Source organism: Ranitomeya imitator, chromosome 6 (assembly GCF_032444005.1).
Source record: "Ranitomeya imitator isolate aRanImi1 chromosome 6, aRanImi1.pri, whole genome shotgun sequence".
NCBI classification, from domain to species: domain Eukaryota; kingdom Metazoa; phylum Chordata; class Amphibia; order Anura; family Dendrobatidae; genus Ranitomeya; species Ranitomeya imitator.
Window position 1 is genome coordinate 396749853 of NC_091287.1, and position 22543 is coordinate 396772395.

Consider the following 22543-nt stretch of genomic DNA (forward strand, 5'->3'; position numbering starts at 1 on the left):
ACCTCTAGATAAGTTCCTTAAGGGGGTCTACTTTCCAAAATGGTGTCACTTGTGGGGGGGTTCAATGTTTAGGCACATCAGGGGTTCTCCAAACGCAACATGGTGTCCCATCTCGATTCCAGTCAATTTTGCATTGAAAAGTCAAATGGCGCCCCTTCGCTTCCGAGCTCTGTCATGCGCCCAAACAGTGGTTTACCCCCACATATGGGGTATCGGTGTACTCAGGACAAATTGTACAACAACTTTTGGTGTCCATTTTCTCCTCTTACCCTTGGTAAAATAAAACAAATTGGAGCTGAAGTTAATTTTTTGTGAAAAAAAGTTAAATGTTAATTTTTATTTAAACATTCCAAAAATTCCTGTGAAGCACCAGAAGGGTTAATAAACTTCTTGAATATGGTTTTGAGCACCTTGAGGGGTGCAGTTTTTAGAATGGTGTCACACTTGGGTATTTTCTATCATATAGACCCCTCAAAATGACTTCAAATGTGATGTGGTCCCTAAAAAAAAGGTGTTGTAAAAATGAGAAATTGCTGGTCAACTTTTAACCCTTATAACTCTCTAACAAAAAAAAAATGTTGGTTCCAAAATTGTGCTGATGTAAAGTAGACATGTGGGAAATGTTACTTATTAAGTATTTTGTGTGACATATCTCTGATTTAATTGCATAAAAATTCAAAGTTGGAAAATTGCGAAATTTTCTAAATTTTCCGTTTTTTTCACAAATAAACGCAGGTAATATCAAAGAGATTTTACCACTATCATGAAGTACAATATGTCACGAGAAAACAATTTCAGCATCACTGGGATCCGTTGAAGCGTTCCAGAGTTATAACCTCATAAAGGGACAGTGGTCAGAATTGTAAAAACTGGCCCGGTCCATAACGTGCAAACCACCCTTGGGGGTAAAGGGGTTAAAATCAGCTGTTTTTTATCGAGTTGAACATAAAATGTAATTTTCATTTCTCTAATACAAGAAAATAGACTGCTCAAAAAATAAAGGGAACACCAAAATACCACATCCTAGATATCACAGAATCAAATATTCCAGCTGCTAATCTTTATTCATTACATAGTGGAATGAATTGAAAACAATAAAAACGTGCATGGAGGTCTGGATTTGGAATGATACTCAAAATCGAAAGTGGAAAATCAAATTAAAGGCTGATCCAACTTCAGTGGAAATGCTTTAAGACAAGGAAATGATGCTCAGTATTGAGTGTGGCCTCCACGTGCCTGTATGTCCTCCCTACAATGCATGGGCATGATCCTGATGAGTCAGCAGATGTTCTCCTGCTGGATCTCTTCCCAGACCTGGATTAAACGGTCATTGAACTCCTCAACAGTGTGGGGCAACGTGGCATTGGTGGATGGAATGAGACATGATGTCCCAGACGTGTTCAATTGGATTCAGGTTTGGGGAATGGGCGGGCCAGTCTATAGCTTCAATGCCTTCATCTTGCAGGAACCGCTGACACACTCCAGCCACATGAGGTCTGGCATTGTCCTCCATTAGGAGGAACCCAGGGCCAACTGCACCAGCATATGGTCTCACAATGCATCTGAGGATCTCATTCTGGTACCTAATGGCAGTCAGGCTACCTCTGGCGAGCACACGGAAGGCTGGGCGGCCCTCCATAGAAATACCTCCCCATACAATTACTGAGCTACTGCCACATCGGTCACGCTGGAGGATGTTGCAGGCAGCAAAACGCTTGCCACGGTGTCTCCAGACTGTCACGTGCTCAGTGTGCACCTGCTCTCATCTGTGAAAAGCACAGGGTGCCAATGTGGAATCTGCTAATCTTGTGTGTTCTCTGGCAAATGCCAATCGCCCTGCACGATGCTGGGCTGTAAGCACAACACGCACTTTTGGACATCGGGCCCTCATGCCACCCTCATCGAGTCTGTTTCTGAGAGTTTAAGCAGACACATGGATGTGTCTTGCTGGAGGTCATTTTTCAGGGCTCTGGCACTGCTTCTCCTTGCACAAAGGAGAAGGAAGCAGTCCTGCCTCATGGTTGTTGCCCTCTTACGGTCCCCTTCACCTCTCCTGGTGTGCTGACCCATCTCCTGGTATCTGCTCCATGCTCTGGACACTACACTGACTGACACAGCTACCCTTCTTACCATTGTTCGTATTGATGTGCCATCCTGGATGAGCTGCACTATTTAAATAAGTTCTGTGAGTTGTAGACACCGCCTCATGCTACTGTATGTCTAGGGGCGAGGTCAATGACAAAATGCAAAAGTGACCAATACAAAGCTAAGAAGGATGAGAACAGAGAAATGGTCTGTGGTCACCCGCTGCAGAACCACTCCTTTATAGGGATTGTGTTACTAATTGCCTATCATTTCTACTTGTGGTCTGTTGTGCAACAACAGGAGAAATTGATTCTTATTCTGTGTTAATTTCACAGACGTGTCATTGACTTGGAGTTACATTGTGTTTGTTTAAGTGTTCCCTTTACTTTTTTGAACAGTGTAGTTGCAACAAATACAAAAAAAAAAGAATATAAAGACCTCATAATAAAAAAAACGCATGTTACCTAGAGAACTAGGCTACTGGTTGCACTGCAGGGTTGGGAAGTCTGGAGCCCACCCTCAACTACTTCTGTAAAGCCCATTTCTACCAGCGTCCCTCATTTTAAAGGGACCGATAGGGTAATGTTACTATTACAAGCTATTCGGTAGATGCATAGAGAAAAAGGATTGGGTATGCTGAATTTATACATGCCCAATGCCTTGCCTTATTCACAAGAAAGATATGCTGCTGTCAGAGGTGTCCGCCATCTCCTTACTCCTCTTTGCCTACTTTTTTTCCCCAGTTACTGCAAAAAGATTCAAACATTCTAGTCATTACATGACAAATGACCAGGCACATGAGAGCCCTGCCCTCGCCCACTGCACGTTACACTTTTCAGCCAGTATTTTGCATATTTTATCTGGATCGTTCCCAGTGTGTAACTGCAGGAAAAACCACACATATTACATGCAGAGATTGCTGCAGATTACGAGCATTGCAAATGATGAAATCCATACGGAATCTGTACCAGAACCGACATATTGAACATATTCACAATGTATAGATCAGATTTGAGGAAGTCATCTACATAGTTTATACTGTGCATGCAAATCTGCAGCTAATACGCCAAGTGTGAATTTAGCCTTTAGGAAATGAAATATTTTACCTTGCGGATGGTATGATCTTTGTCGACAACGTCTTGCCTGGTTCTTGTCGACAGCTTTTTGTTTTCTTGGGTCAATTCAAAGCATTGCTCCTCCAGAAGTGCCCGGGCCAGCTGCTCCGACTCGGCTTTTGTCACAGCCAGATCCAACTGTGCAGCTACAGTTTCTCTGTAAAATAACAGGGTAAATCACTTGCATCGCACATACTTCTGAAATTAGGATGGATTACCATTCTGTGACTGCAGACTTGTGACGCACAGTGCGCGCTGCAGGATTCTCCGCTGCTGGCACGGAGAGCGGGTGATGTATACTTGCAGCCACATTTCGACTAGATGGGTCTGACCTCGCTCAATTCACTAGCTTGTCTATTCAGCAGAATCCTGACAGTGCAGAGACCCATCCGAAGCTACGTTACCCTTAACTGTATCAGCGTATGTAATAAGGTTAAACTCTGCCGGAGAGCATGGAGATACGATCTTACTGCACTGACTCTTCCCGTTTGGTAAACGGAAAGTCGCATAAGGACTGAGGCCTACAGAACGGTAAGGTCCAGGATGGAGCGACATGATGATGTCATCGTGCCACGCACAGAACGTCAGCATGCCAGCAAAATGACATCACCACGACGGACTCCGCTGTGTGCTGGACTCGCCAGGTTAAGGAGAATATGCTTATTTTAAGATTGTGCAAATTTATCATTATGTAAGGCGGTCCTCATAGTGTGTGGGCTACAGTGGGAATATTGTACAGTGTGGGGGCTACGGTGGGGCCATCCTACAGAGTACTACTGTGGAGGTATCAGTTTTCGGGACATTATACTGTCTATAGTGGAGCTGCAGGGACATCATACTGTGTATATTGGAGTTGTGGTGACATACTGTGAGATGTACAGGTGAAGCCTCAGGGGACAATATTAATATTAAGTGGACATTTCTCATTATAGGGGCACAATTGGGTTTGTGACTGTGGAAGTGGCATATGGGGGACATTATTACTTTCTAGGGGCCAAAATGTGGGCAGTTTTCCATGATATTTGCACAGGACATTAAATATGTTCTAGAGGTCCGTTTTACCATCTAGAGGGCACAAAGAAGATGTTTTACTTTGTAAGGGGCACAGTTGTGGCATTACTATGGGGGGCACTACAGAGCACTGTTATTGTGCCAAACAGCAGGTCCAGTAATAGGGAAACATATGGAATCAGCGGCTCCGCATTTTGGTGACAGCAGAATAAGAACTTTGTGCAGATTTGGAATAGATGTGGATGGTGCAGGAAATGCGAGAAGTCAGATGTGTCTGTTGTAAGCTCTGCAGATGAGTCCTGGCTGGAGAAGTCACCATGTTGGTCTGGGCCAGACAGAAAAGATGGGAAAAGTGAATGAACATCAGCTGTAAGTGCGATCTGTAGCTGCACTGTAATCTCTTACGTGTTCTGTAGGACTGGTATCCACCACTACATGGTCACTATATGGCGGTAATATCAGTGCTTGTCTTTGTATAGCGATTTAACCTCTGGTGAGGTCCCCATGTACCTATTATTAGGGGACACCACCAATGATGTAATCAGGGTTACACAGACACTTCCCCATACACTGAGAAGATGATCCCCATATCTAAATGACAGGTTTCCTTTAAATGTCCGTCTTCATTCATCTCAGTGTGAAACCAATTTAGCACAATGTACAATTAAAAATGGTGAAAGTTAAAAGCTCCCCTTTTACATCAGTATGTACACGTGAGGAACGAGGTAAATATTCTCTTGTGAAGAGAGTATAGACTCAATGTCTGTATTGCTTCATAACATGCAGGAATAAAAAGGAAAAAAAAGGGGGGGGGGGAACGTACTTTTCATTTTGAACTTCATGGAACTTCTTATCTAATTCTTGGCTGAGCTTCGTCTTCTCTTCGACTTCTTCCTTAAGTTCTTTAACCTGAGTTTTGTACAGTGTCTGCAGGACAATCAAAGATGTAATACTAAGCAGATCAAAGTCATAGGATTTAACAAAGCAAACAGAATTGCGAGAACAGTACGGCTAATAATTACAGCAATGTCAGAATGGGGACAGTGAATACATGTTGTGGCAGCATTCATCTTCATCTGGATTCATTTTGTAGCCTATAAATACGACAGACGCAGCAGGATTCTATTTGAAATATAATTTTGTATCACCTTGGTCATTGCCGACCATTGTATACTCATCTAAAATCATACCGTATGCAAAAAACACAGATGATTAATACATTACTTACTGAAAAATACTGCTCCGCTTCAAGTTGGTCCTGAAGTTCCCTCATTTGACCCTCATTGCCTCTGTACTGCCTATTGAAGAAACAAACAAAAAAAGGTTAAGATGAACAGCGACTATTTTAGGATTTCAGAGCCATAAACATTATCCAATTGCACATGCAAATGTTTCCTCTTTAGTCATCGAAGTGACTAAGAGAAAATTTACTTGTATTCAGTTTTTCATAGGCTAAGTTCACACAAACATGAAAAATCCTCAGTTTCTTGTCCAAAAAAAAAACCGGTATAGTTGTTAGGTCCTTGGACACTCACCGCCCATAGCCTGCTCCAGCGTCTTGGCGCGCTGCTGGCCGGGGCGTTCCTGTTCCTCTCTGGTGCTTCCTGCCTCCCGGTTGGCAGCTGAGTTCTAGTGTGCAAGCACTTCCTGCTTGGCTGAAGACGCTGGGGTGTGCAACACTCGCGTTCTAGGGGCCTGCCGCAAGTTAACCCGGAAGGGTCTCTGCTCCAATGGCAAGTAAGTTCCGGGTATTTCTTACCGCCATCTCCATTGGGCCATGCCTGATTATCGTGTCTTCTCACGCAAAGCTCAGGTTCCCATATGTGCTCTCTGTGTGTATTCCCTGTATCTGGTTTACTCTGCCTAATTCCTGTCTTCCCTACAGTGCCTCCTGTTGTCCGTGCTCTTGGTGCTCCCAGGACTCTACATCTCTGCTCCAGTCTCCCGACTCCCACTCCCGGTGCTCCTCCAACACCACCTGATTACTTGTTACATCTAGTGTCTATCTTCCATTATCCAGTCCCCCAAGTGTCTCCTCCATCCCAGCCCTCTGTGTTCTCTCCTTTTGCTGCTACCTCCTGTGCCACGGTACTCGTGTCTCGTCTGCCTCCTTCTCCCTTGCTTCCACTCCTTGAGTTCCCATCCTCTGTACCCGGGTCCCTACGAGTCGTCCCCTCGGCACCAGCAATCGTGGTATTAGAATCCCCAGCGCCTGTCCCTGAAGGTCCCTGCATAGGGGTTGGATCAACTAGGGTTAGCTCGCCCTGGGGAGGTTCGGTTCCACGACCTTGTGGGTCCACTCTAGGATAACCCTCCTTAGAGTTACAATAGTATTCCATGTCCTATATAAAACATATATACACCCACCTGAATTGTCTTCAATTCTTAACAGATTAATTTCAAAGACAACATGATAAAAAAAAAAAAATCAAGTGTGCCTTTTATATATGTTCCGTGTGTCTGCTTTTTCATGCTCGCAGACATACACACATTACAGGAAACATTGTTACTGCAGGTTTCAGAGAACAGTACAAGAAATACGACTTTCACTTGGACGCGCAGGTTAAGATTTAATTTTTTTTTCCGTAAGTCAGCATGACATAACAGTAAGGACAACCAACCTTTTGGTCACGAGTGGTCACCCTCTGTGTCCGCTATGAACCACAGGCCGTGACTAAGGTCTCCATTAGACCAAAATGTTGGCAATCCTTACGGTTATCAATAAAACATCTTAATCGCATGTCCAACTGAGTGTCGTGGGGTTTCTATACTATTGGAGGGGCAACCCTTACCAGCAGGCATCACTGTTTCCAAGCTACAAATGCCAACCAGAACTTGACTATATACTGTGCAATGCCAGCCATGGACTATGTCTCTCAGACCCTGGTGGCTTCTTCTCACCCCGTATATGTACGTGTATATGGAGAGACTAGTCAGTCAAGAAAAAAAGCCGACATGGACTGTCCTTTGACTAGTCATCCGATACCCATAGTTCCAGGTGGTCTTTCAGAGAATGCGGGGTTTAAGGCTATGTGCACACGTTGCGGATTAGACTTAGGAATTTCTGGTGCGGATTCTGCCTCTCCTGGCAGAAAACGCACCAGCGGATTTGTTGCGTTTTTTTGCTGCGGTTTTCTTGCGGATTTGCTGCGTTTTTTACCCCTGCGGTGTTCTATAATGGAATGGGTACAAAAACGCTGCAGATTCACAAAAAAAAGTGACATGCTACTTTTAAACCGCAGCGTTTCCGCAGCGAATTTTCCGTAAAGTGTGCACAGCATTTTTTTTCTCATTGATTTACAATGTAGTGCAAATCAATTGCGGATCTGCAGCGTTTCTGCACTGCAAAAAACGCTGCGAATCCGCAGAGAATCCGCAATATGTGCACATACCCTAAGGAAAAACAGCGTTTCAGAACAAACCACACACGGCTGCAACAACGCAATGGGACAGATTCATGTTGCCCTTGATGCCCTTTAAAAGGAGTTTTCCCACAAACAAACGTTCATTTTACTCACTAGATTTTGGAAAGATAATAATTTCCACAACTGAAAGAATTTAAATAAAATGTTACTGTGCCGAGATAATCTGAGGGAAATCGTCTGATTATACCACAAAAGAGGCAGGAGAGGAAACAAAAGAGGACAGAGACAGGAGAGCACATGATCACAGCAGATTCTTTAAAGTAAAACATTTCCCTGCATGGTTTTTAACAACTTTATCTCCAAAGAAAGAATAATTTTGTGATCCAGTGCCATAATGTCTGTATACTCACTTTTTCTTTTCTCCCCTACCTAGGAGCTGTGGTATGATCAGACCATGTTCCTGCCCGGTCAGACACAGACATTACACAGCAGGAGCACATTTAAAAGATTATCTCAGCACAGGAACATTTTTATTAACCTTCGTCAGGCTGCATAATTTTACAACGTTAACAGGCTGCAGAGGTACAATTGTACCTTCATATATATTTTATTGAAATTTGGCCAATATATTCTGGACCAAAACTGCAGATAGGTCACGAAATTTCAGCCATCTACGGCTTTTCGACAAAAAAAGTTATTGCAATTTTCAAACGGAATAGTTACAATTGTACCTACTCAGCTGGATGAAGGTTAAACACATCCAATAGTAGAAATTATTATTTTTCCAAGATCTATTGATGAAAATGTACTTTGTTTGTGGGAAACCCCATCACCTGTGTTTGAAAATATAGAATTTGACCTTCTATATCTCACCCATGTAGCAGCCAAGCATGGTTACCTACCATGACTCTGTAGTCCTTACCCCTCATACTATACATGTCCCTCACTGGCAATTAGGGAATGTTGGGGCTTCTACTAGTTAGGCTCTAATTCAGAGCACAGATGGCAAAGATCCGAGCAGAGCAGCGAACAGGATCACAAAAGAATCACACCATGAAGACCACTGAGTAATGCAATGATCTAGTAGGTGCCCTCCAACCATAGGACAACATCATACAGCAACGGTGGCAGATGAAATTCTAATATCTGAGGCTCCACTTTGGTGCCGCACATATTAAAACCATTACTAAAGTGACACTTGACATGTGCTGGTCAATCAGACGGATAAGATTAAGGACTATGACCACTGAGAAAAACAATTAAAACAATTAATAACATGGGAATACCTTTAACATCTTGCCAAGAACATCCGTGTCTGCCAAAACACGAACCAAGTACACATACTACAGTCCCTGGTAGACTTTATGTCCCCAGCTATCAAAACTGTGCACTGAGAACAGGCTTATCAGCAGGAGAAAATGCCAAATCCACAGCAATGGTGGACAAGGCTTTCCTGGGTATCCATGTGAGACTGGATAATGATTGATCCATACGTTTGCACTACAAGGCCACACAATCCTTCTGATAATCCATCATTGCAGAACTCAGAAGTAAAGCAGAACTGTGTCCCTTTCCCTCTTAGGAAAGGTAAGGGTCCCAAAGGGTTAACCCCCACCTATGATAAAGCCATGGCATCTCTTGTCCATATGCCATCACTATAGAAGGTGAGACAATGCCTGGCGCTGATCAGGAGTAGCTCTAACAGCCTTGCACCTACACTTTCAATCTGGCAACAAGACATGCAAGCGGGAACACAAGTGGTCTTATATCCTCGTAGCCACACAGTGCTGAAAGTCTCCCATGCACAACCCTCCGTACAGACCACCTGATATAACTAGAACTGCAAGCATTAAAGCACATCTGTCACCAGAATTCACAATATACACTATATACATTATTAAATGGATCTCAGACCTTATGAAAGTAGTGTCTATACTATGAAAATCTAAGTCAAAATGGCTTTAAAATTCAGATATTAAGAGGATTCCAGAAATATGAAATAGCTCTGGAGTGTATTCTGTCTCCTCCCACCAGCCTGACTGAAAGCTGGAGTTTATACTGAGCAGTGTGAGATCTCAGCAGAAAGGGGGGGACACGGAGGAGCTGTCAGTCAGGCAAGGTGGGTGCAGAATGAGTTAAACTTTTATAAAGGATGACACAGCCATCTGGAGACGGACTCTCCAAATAATGACAGCATCATTATCAGCTCCAAGACATCTATTTAGTACGGTATGCATGCACTGTGTAATCTGGTGACTGATCAGCTGTACGCCAACCTACATGATAGAAAACATTGATATACAGAAGCACAATGTACGCACTTAGTCAACTGCACCAGCTCGAACTCCAACAACCTCTTTGCCTCCAACAACGTATTAATTTCCTGCTTTAACTGTTTCTCAGATCCCTTCAAATTGTCCGCCTCAAACGCGTGCACCTTCAGCTCATTCTGCGTCGTGATCCTTTTCTTCGCCTCCTGCTCCAGCTGCTGTGTCAGATGTTTTACCTGCAGACCACAAAGATGGAGTAGGCTTTTGTGACAAAGTATAGTCTCCTGTTAGATTTCTGATCTGTGAGCGTTAACAAATCATGAAGAACAGAAAATTACAAAACAAATTAACAACTAATGAGTAAATGAAAGGGCGGTCGAAATTAGACAGTCAATGGTTAAAATAATGCAAACTGTCTTCCTAAACCAAAGGGTGGAAAAAAAAAAACTTTATAAGTTTATATTTTTTTTTTTACTTTCTCAATAACATCAAGGATAGTTATTACTAGGACAATAAACATGCGATTATGCAGCACGCAGGGGCCAAAGCTGGCACCTGCCTGCAGAAGGGTTTCTTCTATGTACAGGTATTCATTATGCAATCTAGGGGGCAGGTCAGTGACATGTCAGTAGCCGTACTGGTGAACTATGCCTGCGCAGGAGCACGATGCCGGGGAGCCATGACTCAGGCAGGAGGGCGGCATCGCAAGAAAATGGGAGGAGCCGGACCTGCGACACCCATCGGACCGCACCGCCCTGCAGGTGAGTATAATAAAAGTTATTTTTCTTCTCTTACAGGTCGGATCGGGGGCCAATATAAAGCATTATACAATGCTGTAGATAAGCCCTGAAAGGCAGTGGCCGTATCTTATATCGGCCAAACCTGGTTACAGGTTCCCTTTAAATAGAGATGCCGCAGCAAACAACATAATGCCTGCATGCGGTGTTAATAGCGTAGTAAACCATGGCGATCTATACTATTTGCATTTGTGGCATTGTGCAGATGAGGACAGTACATTCAGTACATTAGCCATGGTTGGAACGCTAAACCCATTCTGCGTAAGAACAAGCTGTGGATAAGTGGCTCAAGACCAAGTGACCGGCTCTTTTCCCTTTTAGATTTAAAGGGAACCTGTCACAACGGAAAACCACATAACAGTAATGCACTGCAGAGCCGGCTGTCCGGAAAAGTGAGCGACGTGCTTACAGCAGTGTGAGCGGTGACTGAAGCTGCAATGATGCGTCTGCATGACGACAGCTCCCAGAAGGAAAAAACATTTTCTCCCTCGTGCCGCACTTATAGTACTGCAACTGGGCACCTTCATAACACTATTAACCCGCAGATTTATAGCATTATCAGACATGACAGGCTCCCTTTAAAGTCATTTAATCTGTAGGTATGTCAAGAAACCGTCACCAGGTGTTTGCTAAGTAATCTGAGATTTATGATGTAGGGACAGGGACCCTGATGCCAGCAATATGTCACTTGCTCATCTGGATGCTGTTAATTTGATACAATCACTGTTTACTCTGTTGCAGATCTAGCAGTTCACAGAATGCTGAGCCCTGTATTACCCCATCCACAACACTGATTAGCAGATTTTTGTGTACACTGTGCATAAGCAGTAAGCTGCTAATCAGTGGTGGGGCGGGGTTATACAGGGAAGTTGACTAGGAGGCATGAGACACCTAGTCCTGTAATAATAATCTCCTGCTGATAAAGCACTGATTTTATTGAAACGACTAAACACAGGCCAGTAAATGACATTTCACTGGAATCAGGCTCTCAGCCTTTACATCATGCTGATCTTGAATTACACAACAAAAAACCCCAACAGATTTCCTTTAATTACAGATTAAAGTCAGGCAGCTATTTATCTTGTCATTTCCCAGTAGAAGCATAATGGCTGCACTCCTCCATGCCCATGCATCCATACCTCCTCTTCCAGCCTTTCCTTCTGCTGGACAAGGTGCTCCAATTTCTGACGTGACTGCTTGAGGTCAAAATCCAGCATGGAGCACTGCTTCTCTATCTCCATCCTCCGGCTCTCCGCTTTCTCCTTCGCTGCTCTTTCTGCTTTCACTTTAATTTCCATTTCTTAAACCAAAATGTAACAATTATATTTGTAGATAACAGCAATTGGAAGAGGTCGAGTGTCATTACATGCTATGTATAAAGGAGGGAATTTTTGGGTACTTATCGTAAAATCTTTCTTGGAGCCTACATTGGGGGACACAGATAACTGTGGGTGTATGCTGCTGCTAAGAGGCTGACACTATGCAAAAAAGGAAAAAAAAAAAAAAAAAAAAAAAAAAGAGTAGCTCCTCCCCGGCAGTATACACCCACCGACAGGCACCATGTATCCTCAGTTGGTGTAAAAAGCAGTAGGAGAAGCGATCAGAACTCAGAACATAAAAGTACCAACTCAACCAGTGCGCTTAGACCCAAACACGGTACCAGAAAAACAAGTAGGGAGGGAGCTGTGTCCCCCAATGAAAGCACCAAGAAAGAGATTTTATGGTAAGTACCAAAAAATCCTTCTTTCTTTCTTTGCTTCATTGGGGGACACATAACCGTGGGACGTCCAAAAGCAGTCCGAGAAAAGGGTGGGTAGAAAAGGACTAAGAGAAAGGGTTCAGGTCGGACGGTGAGCAACCGCTGCCTGCAGTACCTTCCTACCAACACATGCATCAGACAAAGCCTGGGTATGAACCCTATAGAACCTCGTAAAAGTGTGCAAGGATGACCAGGTTGCGGCCTTGCAGACCTGTATAGCGGAAGTCTGGTTGGCGAACAGCCCAGGAAGCTCCGACCGCTCTGGTGGAGTGGGCCCGCACCCCTGGAGGGGGCAGTTTCTCATGAATGTGGTAGGCTTCCTTTATCGCTGAACGAATCCAACGAGAGATCGTGGACTTGGACGCCTGAAGACCTTTCCGACGACCCTCAGAGATGACAAACAGAATCGGATTGGCGAAAGGAGGCAGTTCTAGAAAGATAGACCCGAATGGCCCTGACAACGTCCAGTTTGTGAAGAGACTTCTCCAGGGGATGAACCAGGGAAGGACAGAATGAGGAAAGAACGATGTCCTCATTGATGTAGAAGGCGGACACCACCTTGGGGAGGAAGGAAGGGAGGGAGGGACAGGTCTGAGAACTACTTTGTCCTGATATAGAATCAGAAATGGAGAACGGCAGGATAAAGCTGCCAACTCGGAGACCCTCCTTATTGATGTAACAGCAATCAGAAAAGCCACCATCCAGGAAAGAAGGGAAAAGGAAATGTCCTGAAGAGGTTCGAAGGGCGCAGCCTGGAGAGCACCCAGAACCAGGTTGAGATCCCAAGGTACCTACGGGGCCTGGAAAGAAAGGGCAAGATGCGCGACTCCTTGGAGAAAGGTCCGTACCTCAGGGATGAAAGACAGGTCCTTCTGAAAAAGAATGGACAGAGCGGAGACCCGACCCTTCAGGGTACTGAGGGATAGTCCCGAGTCGAGACCTGCCTGAAGGAAACAAAGAAAGTCTGGAAGGGAAAAGGACCTCGGAAAAACATGGTTTGTTTCGCACCATCAGACGAAAGCCTTCCAGTACCTGTGGTAAATGCGGGAGGAAGCTGGTTTTCTAGCTCTGATCATGGTCAGAATGACCTGGTGTGAAAAACCGGACTCCCTTAAGACTGCGGCCTCAATGGCTATGCCGTTAAACTCAGAGACTGAGAACTCTGGTGGAAGAGCGGACCTTGTGAGAAAGTCTGGGCGGTCTAGGAGCCTCCAGGGGGCATCAGAGAGCATGTTCACGAGTTCCGCATACCAAGGGCGCCTTGCCCAGTCTGGCGCTATCAGGATAACCGGAATGCCCTCTGCCTTTATCTTTTTTACGACCCTTGGGATCAAGGGAAGAGGAGGGAACAGGTATGGGAGCTGAAACTGGGACCAAGGAATTACAAGGGCGTTGTGGCCAATGGCCAGAGGATCCCAGGATCTGGCTACGAACTGAGCTACCTTATGGTTCATTCGAGACAACATGAGGTCGACGTCCGGAGTGCCCCAACGCTGGTATATCTGAACGAAGACCGAGGGATGGAGAGACCACTCGCCCGCTGCCAGGCCTTGGCGGCTTAAGAAATCGGCTGCCCAATTTTCGACCCCCGGAATGTGAATGGCTGATATGGCCAGAACGTGACGATCCACCCAAAGCAGAATCTTTGCCGTTTCCGCCATCACCTGACTGCTGCGAGTCCAACCCTTGTGGTTCAAGTACGCCATGGCCGTGGCGTTGTCCGACTGAATGCGGACGGGCCCGCCTGTCAGGAGAGACTGCCAGTGTAATAGGGCAAGGGAGATCACCCTGATTTTCCGAAGGTTGATGGGAAGAGCAGCCTCCTGGGCAGACCAGCGACCCTGCGCTGTGTGTTGTCAGAAGACTGCTCCCCATCCGAGCAGACTGGGGTTGGTGGTGATGATCTGCCACTGAAGGGGGAGGAAGGAGCTCCCTACCAGGACTGAGGAGGACGGAGTCCACCAGGTCAGGAACTGCCATACAGAGAGGCAGACGAAGTGGACGGTCCAGGGAAGTTGTAGATTTGTTCCAAGTGGACAGAAGGAACAGCTGGAGGGGGCGAGTGTGGAATTGGGCGAAAGGCACGGCTTCCATGGATGCAACCATCTTTTCCAGGACTCCCATACAGAATCGTAGGGGACGGGGGGGATGGGTGTTTTAGAGGTAGGACTGCCTTGCGTAGAACAGAGAACTTGTCCTTCGGGAGAAAGACCCGAGCCACGTTCGTATCAAACTCGATGCCCAGGAATGTTAGACGCTGGGAGGGAATCAGAGAGAACTTGTCTAGGTTGATGATCCAGCCGAGACGGGTTAGGGAGTCCAGAGAGATTTGAAAGCTTAGCGCACAGTCTCGATGAGAAGATCCCTTGATCAGTAGATTGTCCAGATAAGGGATAATGAGAATCCCCCAGGCACAAAGAATGGCGATGACAGCCACCATAACATTGGTGAAAACCCTGGGGGCAGATGCCAGGACGAAGGGAAGGGCCGTGAATTGATAGTGATCGTCCTGGATTGCAAACCGAAGGAATCTCTGGTGCCTCACACAAATAGGGACATGCAGGTACGCATCCTGAATGTTGACAGAGTAGAGAAATTCTCCCAGCTCCATGACGGCGATCACTGACTGTAGGGATTCCATCCAGAAGTGGCGGAGACAAACGTGATGATTCAGCAATTTCAGGTCCAGAACTGGACGGAGAACCGTCTTTTTTCGGGACTACGAAGAGATTCAAGTAGAACCCGAAAATCGTTCGTTTGAAGGAAAGGGAACGACTACACCAGCGGTGACGAGAGAAGATACTGCTTGGAGAAAACCGGGTAATTGGGACGGCTGCTTTGGTGGACGAGAAGCAAACAAGCGATTTTCAGGGAGGGGAGAAAACTCGATGTAACCGGAGGTAACGATCTCCCTGACCCAGGCGTCACTGACCACCGACAACCAGGCGTCCTTGAAAGAGAGAAGCCTGAAGCCTGCCTCCCACCCTGGAAAGACTTCCAGCTGGAGGCGACCCGTCACCTAGAAAGGAACCTGTTGGAGCGGGACCCAAAGGACCTTGAGGGCTGGCCCTAAGGCCTCCAGCTGGGGGCTGGTTTGTAGGAGGGTTTCCTTCGGTCGCCTGAGGTAGAGGGACGCTCCTGTACTGAAGAGGAATCCGAAACCACAAATGGGAGAAAAGGCTGAAAGAGCCAAGGGCCCTTTCTGTTGAAAAAAATGCTTGGGTCTAGACTGAGGGAGAGAGGTGCTTTTGCCTCCGGTAGCGTCCGAAATTATTTGGTCTAGCCGAGCCCCAAAGAGCCTGGAGCCTTGGAAGGCTAAGTTGGTGAGGGACTTTTTGGAAGTGGAATCTGCGCTCCGTGCCTTCAGCCAAAGGATGTGGCGTATAGCCACTTTGTTGCTACTTGCCCTGGCCGAACAAGCTGCTGCATCCAAGGAGGCAGCCAAACCGTATTTGCCAGCGTGGCTAATCTGGTCTGCTAGTTCGTCCGGAGAAGCCAAAGCTAAAATGCCCCCAGAGAAGAATCTTGGCCCCTGCAGAGATGGCCTTTGCCATCCAGGTGGAGGCGAAACTGGGGCAGAGGGAAGCGCCAGTTGCCTTAAAGGCTGATTTAGCTAGTGTCTCGATCTGCCTGTCCATTGCGTCTTTAAGAGATGCACAGTCCGGTACGAACAGAACAGTCTTGGAAGACAGACGAGAAAGAGTCGGATCCACCTTCGGAGACTGCCCACCTGGCAAGGAGATCGGCACTAAAAAAGGGTATAGGACGTCTAGGTGTTTTCTACCCGGAAAGCGCTTTTCGGGATGCTCCCAGTGCTTAGACAGAGTAGACTCAAACTCCTCGTGGTTGGGAAAGGAGCGAGAGGGACTGCTGGCTGGTCTGTCTCTTTGAGGGTCGGTATCAGGTGTGGGCGAATCGCCATGAGAGACGTTCGGAGCACTGGTGGCTGCAGACAGCTGTGGAAGTCGTTTAAGCGCCTGGACCAGAGACAGGGATGCCTTAGTCAGGTCAGAGACTGACTGGGACATAGCAACTGTCCACTTTTGGGGAGAGGGGAGTGCACTCATCCCGGGAGTCAGAAGGCTCCTGTGGGGGCAGACATGGTAGGAGGACTGCAGGACTGACAGAGATGACAACTGGCCTGAGGATCACTTTTTCTTACAACGTGCACAGGCGTAATGGATTATAGTGGGCTTGGAAATAGAAGCCCCTGCAGAGTTGGACATACTGTATGTAGAGCCTGTTGTGTTATCTGCCAGAGGGGTCTGGTGGATATACTGCGGAGGAGGCTAGCTGAAAAATCAGGGGCATAGAGAAAGCAGAGAACAAGAGCCTCCCCGACCAGCGATAGCAGCAACAGAAGGTAGTTGTGTCCCCCGAGCCGAAAAAAATCCGTCCAGGCAGAGCGATGCACGAGGTGCTACACAGCTTCCAAGATGGAGGAACACAGGAGACCTCGCGTGAAGGGGGAGGAGTGGCCTAGCCGTGGAGCCAATGAGATAAAACAGACGGCAAGGGGGGCGTGTCCTTGTAAAGTATGACATCTGATTGGCCGGAGACACCGAGAAAGCGCGCACGAGGAGGGGGCGTGGCCAACTCGGCTGACACGAAAGTGAAAATGCCAGGGAGTGCGCCCTGACAGAATGAGGTAAAGAGCGATTAGAAAGGCCTGCACTGGGATGAGGGGACGCGGGGCAGCGGGTCTGCTGGAGAATAGCGGTAAAAAGGGCACGAAACGTAATAGTTAAGAGCGGCTTCTGTAGTTCCCCTGTACCTGATAGAAGTCCAGTCCCATAATCGATGAGGAGCATCCAGGGGCCCAAAAGTGGGAGGGTCACCGAAAACTCAGATCCTTCTTCCCACACTGCATCCAGACGGTGTAGAAGACGGCATCAACCCCCCCTAGGGCCGAGGAGAGGGGTGAGGAGGGAAATGGCGAGGACTGGCCACCAGAATCAGCCCTGTAGCACCTGTGAAGGTGACAGGGGATATAGTCCTTCCGGCGGGCCTGAGAGTTGCGATGTGAGTGACACCACACTGGTCGCTCAGCCGCCTATAATGGGAAGGCAGGGTGAAAACAACACCCTGTTTCCCTAACGCTGTATCTGAAAAACAACAGGAAAGAGTTAATAAAACATGACAAACCTGTAGAAAAAAAAGGGTTAGCTGCGGATCTGGGGAGATCCAGGTCCACCTGCTACAGACACTAAGCACAAACTGAGGTACTTGGTGCCTGTCGGTGGGTGTATACTTCCGAGGAGGAGCTACTCTTTTTCATTGTCGGCATAGTGTCAGCCTCCTAGCAGCAGCAGCATACACCCACAGTTATCTGTGTCCCCCAATGAGGCAAGAAAGAAAAGCACTATTTCTAGAAAAACTGATCCACTCGGCAATGAAATTGCATTTAATACTGAACAGAGCAGCATGGTCGTACACGAGCACCACAGCTCCATTCATGTCTATGGGACGTAATGACCATACTGCTTCATTCTGCCCGCAGAAAGGGGTATCATTTCTTGGGTGAGTAAGACTTTTTTTTCCCCTTCTTGTTCTTTAAACAAACTACACCCCGGTGGCAGGGGGTTTCTGGATTTCTAAAACAGAAACACCCCTTTAAGTATAGCTACAATTTAGTTATAATCCAAAGGGAATCCAGACTCACCACACATAGCTACTGACTTCTCTTCCTCAAATGACTGGTGTCTGTCACTCAGCCTCGCCTTCGTCACCTTGTGCTCATTGATCTCCTGGTCCAACCGCTGCTGTAAAGACTTCAGCTGATAGTTCAGCTCTATTTCTAAATTGTTCTTTTCCTGTTATAAAGAAAACAAATGGATGTTTAATACAATCAACACTCACATAGTAACTTACAATGATGGAGCAACCAATGTCAATCAGAAATCCTAAGAAAAGAGCATGTGTAATGTTCAGAGCAAAAAGGAAACGTGTGTGTGTGTGTGTGTGTGTGTGTGTGTGTGTGTGTGTGTGTGTGTGTGTATATATATATATACACACCACAATGACAAGGGTTAACATAAGCACGCATACATATACACACATACATTTCAATGCCTTGGGTTAACGTGCGCCAATACACAAACATACATACGCAACCCAATGACTTGGGTTCACATGCGCATACATACATCTCTCAATGACTTGGGTTCACATGCGCACACATACATATCTCAATGACTTGGGTTCACATGCTCATATATGCATACAAATCTCAATGACGGATTCACATGCGCACGCATACATACAGTCATGGCCAAAAGTATTGACACCCCTGCAATTCTGTCAGATAATACTCAGTTTCTTCCTGAAAATGATTGCAATCACAAATTCTTTGGTATTATTATCCTCATTTAATTTGTTTTAAATGAAAAAACACAAAAGAGAATGAAGCAAAAAGCAAAACATTGATCATTTCACACAAAACTCCAAAAATGGGCCAGAAAAAAGTATTGGCATCCTCAGCCTAATATTTGGTTGCACAACCTTTAGCCAAAATAACTGCAACTAACCGCTTCCGGTAACCATCAATGAGTTTCTTACAATGCTCTGCTGGAATTTTAGACCATTCTTCTTTGGCAAACTGCTCCAGGTCCCTGATATTTGAAGGGTGCCTTCTTCAAACTGCCATTTTTAGATCTCTTGGGTCTCCTACCATTCAGTCCCTTTTCATTCAGACGCCGACGGATAGTACGGGTTGACACTGTTGTACCCTCAGACTGCAGGGCAGCTTGAACTTGTCTGGATGTTAGTCGAGGTTCTTTATCCAACATCCGCACAGTCTTGCGTTGAAATCTCTTGTCAATTTTTCTTTTCCGTCCACATCTAGGGAGGTTAGCCACAGTGCCGTAGGCTTTAAACTTCTTGATGACACTGCACACGGTAGACACAGGAACATTTAGGTCTTAGAGATGTACTTGTAGGCTTGAGACTGCTCATGCTTCCTCACAATTTGGTTTCTCAAGTCCTCAGACAGTTCTTTGGTCTTCTTTCTTTTCTCCATGCTCAATGTGGTACACACAAGGACACAGGACAGAGGTTGAGTCAACTTTAATCCATGCCAACTGGCTGCAAGAGTGATTTAGTTATTGCCAACACCTGTTAGGTGCCACAGGTAAGTTACAGGTGCTGTTAATTACACAAATTAGAGAAGCATCACTTGATTTTTCGAACAGTGCCAATACTTTTGTCCACCCCTTTTTTATGTTTGGTGTGGAATTATATCCAATTTGGCTTTAGGACAATTCTTTTTGTGTTTTTTCATTTACGACAAATTAAATGAGGATAATACCAAAGAATTTGTGTTTGCAATCATGTTCAGGAAGAAAATGAGTATTATCTGACAGAATTGCAAAGGGTGTCAATACTTTTGGCCATGACTATCTCAATGACTTGGGTTCACATGCGCATACATACATATCTCAATGACTTGGGTTCACATGCACACAAGTACATACATGCATACAAATCTCAATAACTTGGGTTCACATGCACACATACATATCTCAATGACTTGGGTTCACATGGGCATACATACATATCTCAATGACTTGGGCTCACATGGGCATACATACATACATATCTCAATGACTTGGGTTCACATGCGCAAACATACTGTGGTGCAGTAACCAATATTACAGCCAGGGGCTGTGCACTTTAAGAAGCACTTGGAGGCATAATTGTGATGAGACAAAGTCCGGCAGAATTGTAGATGGTCGGTATGTGTGTCGCAGAAGAGGACACTCTGCGCTGTCAGTCCGAAGTTGTGTTGTGGTCTGGGACCTGTAGTCCCACATGTAAATGTGTAATTCTAATGGGAGACTGGCAGGGCTAGTTATGAGAGATGGGAGGGTCAAACTAGCCACACACACCCACACTCCCACCTGGGGGAGTGGTTACACCTAGATAATGTGACCAGGGTGTGGGTCATGGTGAGAGTGTTTGGACCTGAGTGGTCCGTGCTGAAGGTCCTGGAGAGCCCATGTGTTGGGAGTGTTATCTCCCTGAAGAGCACGTGGTGGAGCTTTGGACCTGGCACATGCCAGTGTGTTGAACGGTCTCATAACCGTGGGTAATGCTGACTGGGGTGAGTGAGAAGGATACCTCTGTGGAGGAGAGGTATCCAAGAACCTGTGCAGCACCAACAGGTAACGGAAAGGGATCCGTGTTATGCTGACTGGGGTCAGAGGAGAGAGACATTGTGTATGGGGCACCTCTGAGGCCAAGAGGTATCCAGGAACCTGTGAAGGTCGCCAACAGGTAACGGACGAGGTCCGTGTGTTATGCTGATCGGGGTAAGTGATGGACGTTGAATATATACATACGGTGTTCAAGCTGTTGCCAAGTTCGTGAGGATGTGGTTTATGCTGAAGTGAAATAAACTTAAGAGACTGTGTTTTATGAGAAATCTGTGCCTGAGAGCGTTAATCCCGTGCCAAGCGAGTGTCCCCCAAGACACGTAGTAGGTGAAATGCTACAATACATACATACATATCTCAATGACTTGGGTTCACATGCGCATACATACATATCTCAGTTACTTGGGTTCACATGTGCACAAGTATACAGATGCATACAAATCTCAATAACTTGGGTTGACATGATAACACATGCATACATACATCTCTCAATGACTTGGGTTCACATGCGCACACATGCATATCCCAATGACTTGGGTTTGTATGCGCACGCATACATACATGCATACAAATCTCAATGACAGGTTCACATGTGCACACATACATGCACACAAATCTCAATGACTTTGGTTCACATGCGCACACATACATATCTAAATGACTTGGGTTCACATGCGCACACATACATACATGCATATCTCAATGATTTGGGTTTGCATTCATACATACATCTCTCAATGACTTTGGTTCACATTCGCACACATATATACATGCATACAAATCTCAATGACTTGGGTTCACAAGTGCACACATACATCTCAATGACTTGGGTTCACATGCACACACATACATACATATCTCAAGGACTCGGGTTCACATGTATGTATATACCTCAAAGGCTTGGGTTAACGTCTCTAAAGTTATAATGAAATTATTTTCAGTACAGTATAAGGTGTACACAAGTATGTCTGAAATGACCGAAGCTTGGGTAATGGTAGTCTATAGGTATTTTAGATAAGTACATGGGAAACATGTACTGGTGTAAAACCCCTGAGTGTTCAGCCAAAATGTTAGGCAACAAATCCTGGCCTGTATGAATGTCTATGCACTATGGGATCCGTAAGTGTGAATGCTTTCAGTAAATGTACATCCTGTAGTATCAGGAAACTAGCTTTCAAGTTTCACCCACATTTCCAACAAGTATACACATATGCAGTACGGAATTTTACATTTCATTTCCATTATTAATTATTTGATTAGGAGCTAAATGTCATAAGTAGGAACTTCTCATAGCACTAACTTTCTCTGACTTGTTCAGGAGATCCAATCCCTCTTTCCTATCCATTTCTGCCCTTTCAAGATTGTGTTTGAGATGCTTCAGCTCTTCTTGCATTGATGTTATTCTCGCTGTACGGAGAAAATTCATTAAAAAATAAAAAAAAGATGTCAATAAGATGATGCACACGCCTCAGCCACAGAATTGTATTTACAACAAACTTATAACAGGATTTCACTAAAGAACCTAATGAAATGACAGCACAGAAGAAGCAATGTAAGACCTCCAACTCACAGGAGAGATAGGACTCTTGTTACCAATGAGATGAAAGCCCCTTTAGACATCATAACTATCTGGGCACAGGGGGCATCCCAGCATCATGCTCATCCAGGAAACGAGGAGCACGAGTACAGAACAATGCTCCGTTTCATACCAGTACCACGAGCTATCCTGCACACTGCAATTTGTTGTGCTTCTGCATATTTTACCAATGCAGTTTATAACCAGTGCCATTAATTCTTTTCGTCTATTTATCCATTTTCATCATATTTGTGAAATAAAAGTCAAAACCAATAATACTTATAGTATTTAACTACAGAATCATATCCCAAGTCGTCACAAGCCACCATTTTATATACACAATGTATATAGACTAAAGTATTGGGCCTTCCCCTTAAATTAAAAGTATTTGGTTTTTTTTTTTTATTTAGTC

The 22543-nt window shown here is 45.4% G+C and overlaps 1 protein-coding gene across 2 annotated transcripts in view; it reads right to left on the reverse strand.

The window, feature by feature from the left end:
* ROCK1 (Rho associated coiled-coil containing protein kinase 1) overlaps positions 1–22543 on the reverse strand; it is a 251358-nt gene that overhangs the window by 31526 nt on the left and 197289 nt on the right. For both annotated transcript variants that reach the window (XM_069731169.1, XM_069731168.1), the window contains exons 17-23: positions 21856–21962; positions 18065–18215; positions 11783–11943; positions 9898–10082; positions 5440–5509; positions 5035–5138; positions 3192–3357 (exon numbers count right to left, since the gene is read on the reverse strand). In XM_069731169.1, the coding sequence (XP_069587270.1) occupies positions 3192–3357; positions 5035–5138; positions 5440–5509; positions 9898–10082; positions 11783–11943; positions 18065–18215; positions 21856–21962 (944 nt within the window). The remainder of the gene's footprint in view (positions 1–3191; positions 3358–5034; positions 5139–5439; positions 5510–9897; positions 10083–11782; positions 11944–18064; positions 18216–21855; positions 21963–22543) is intronic.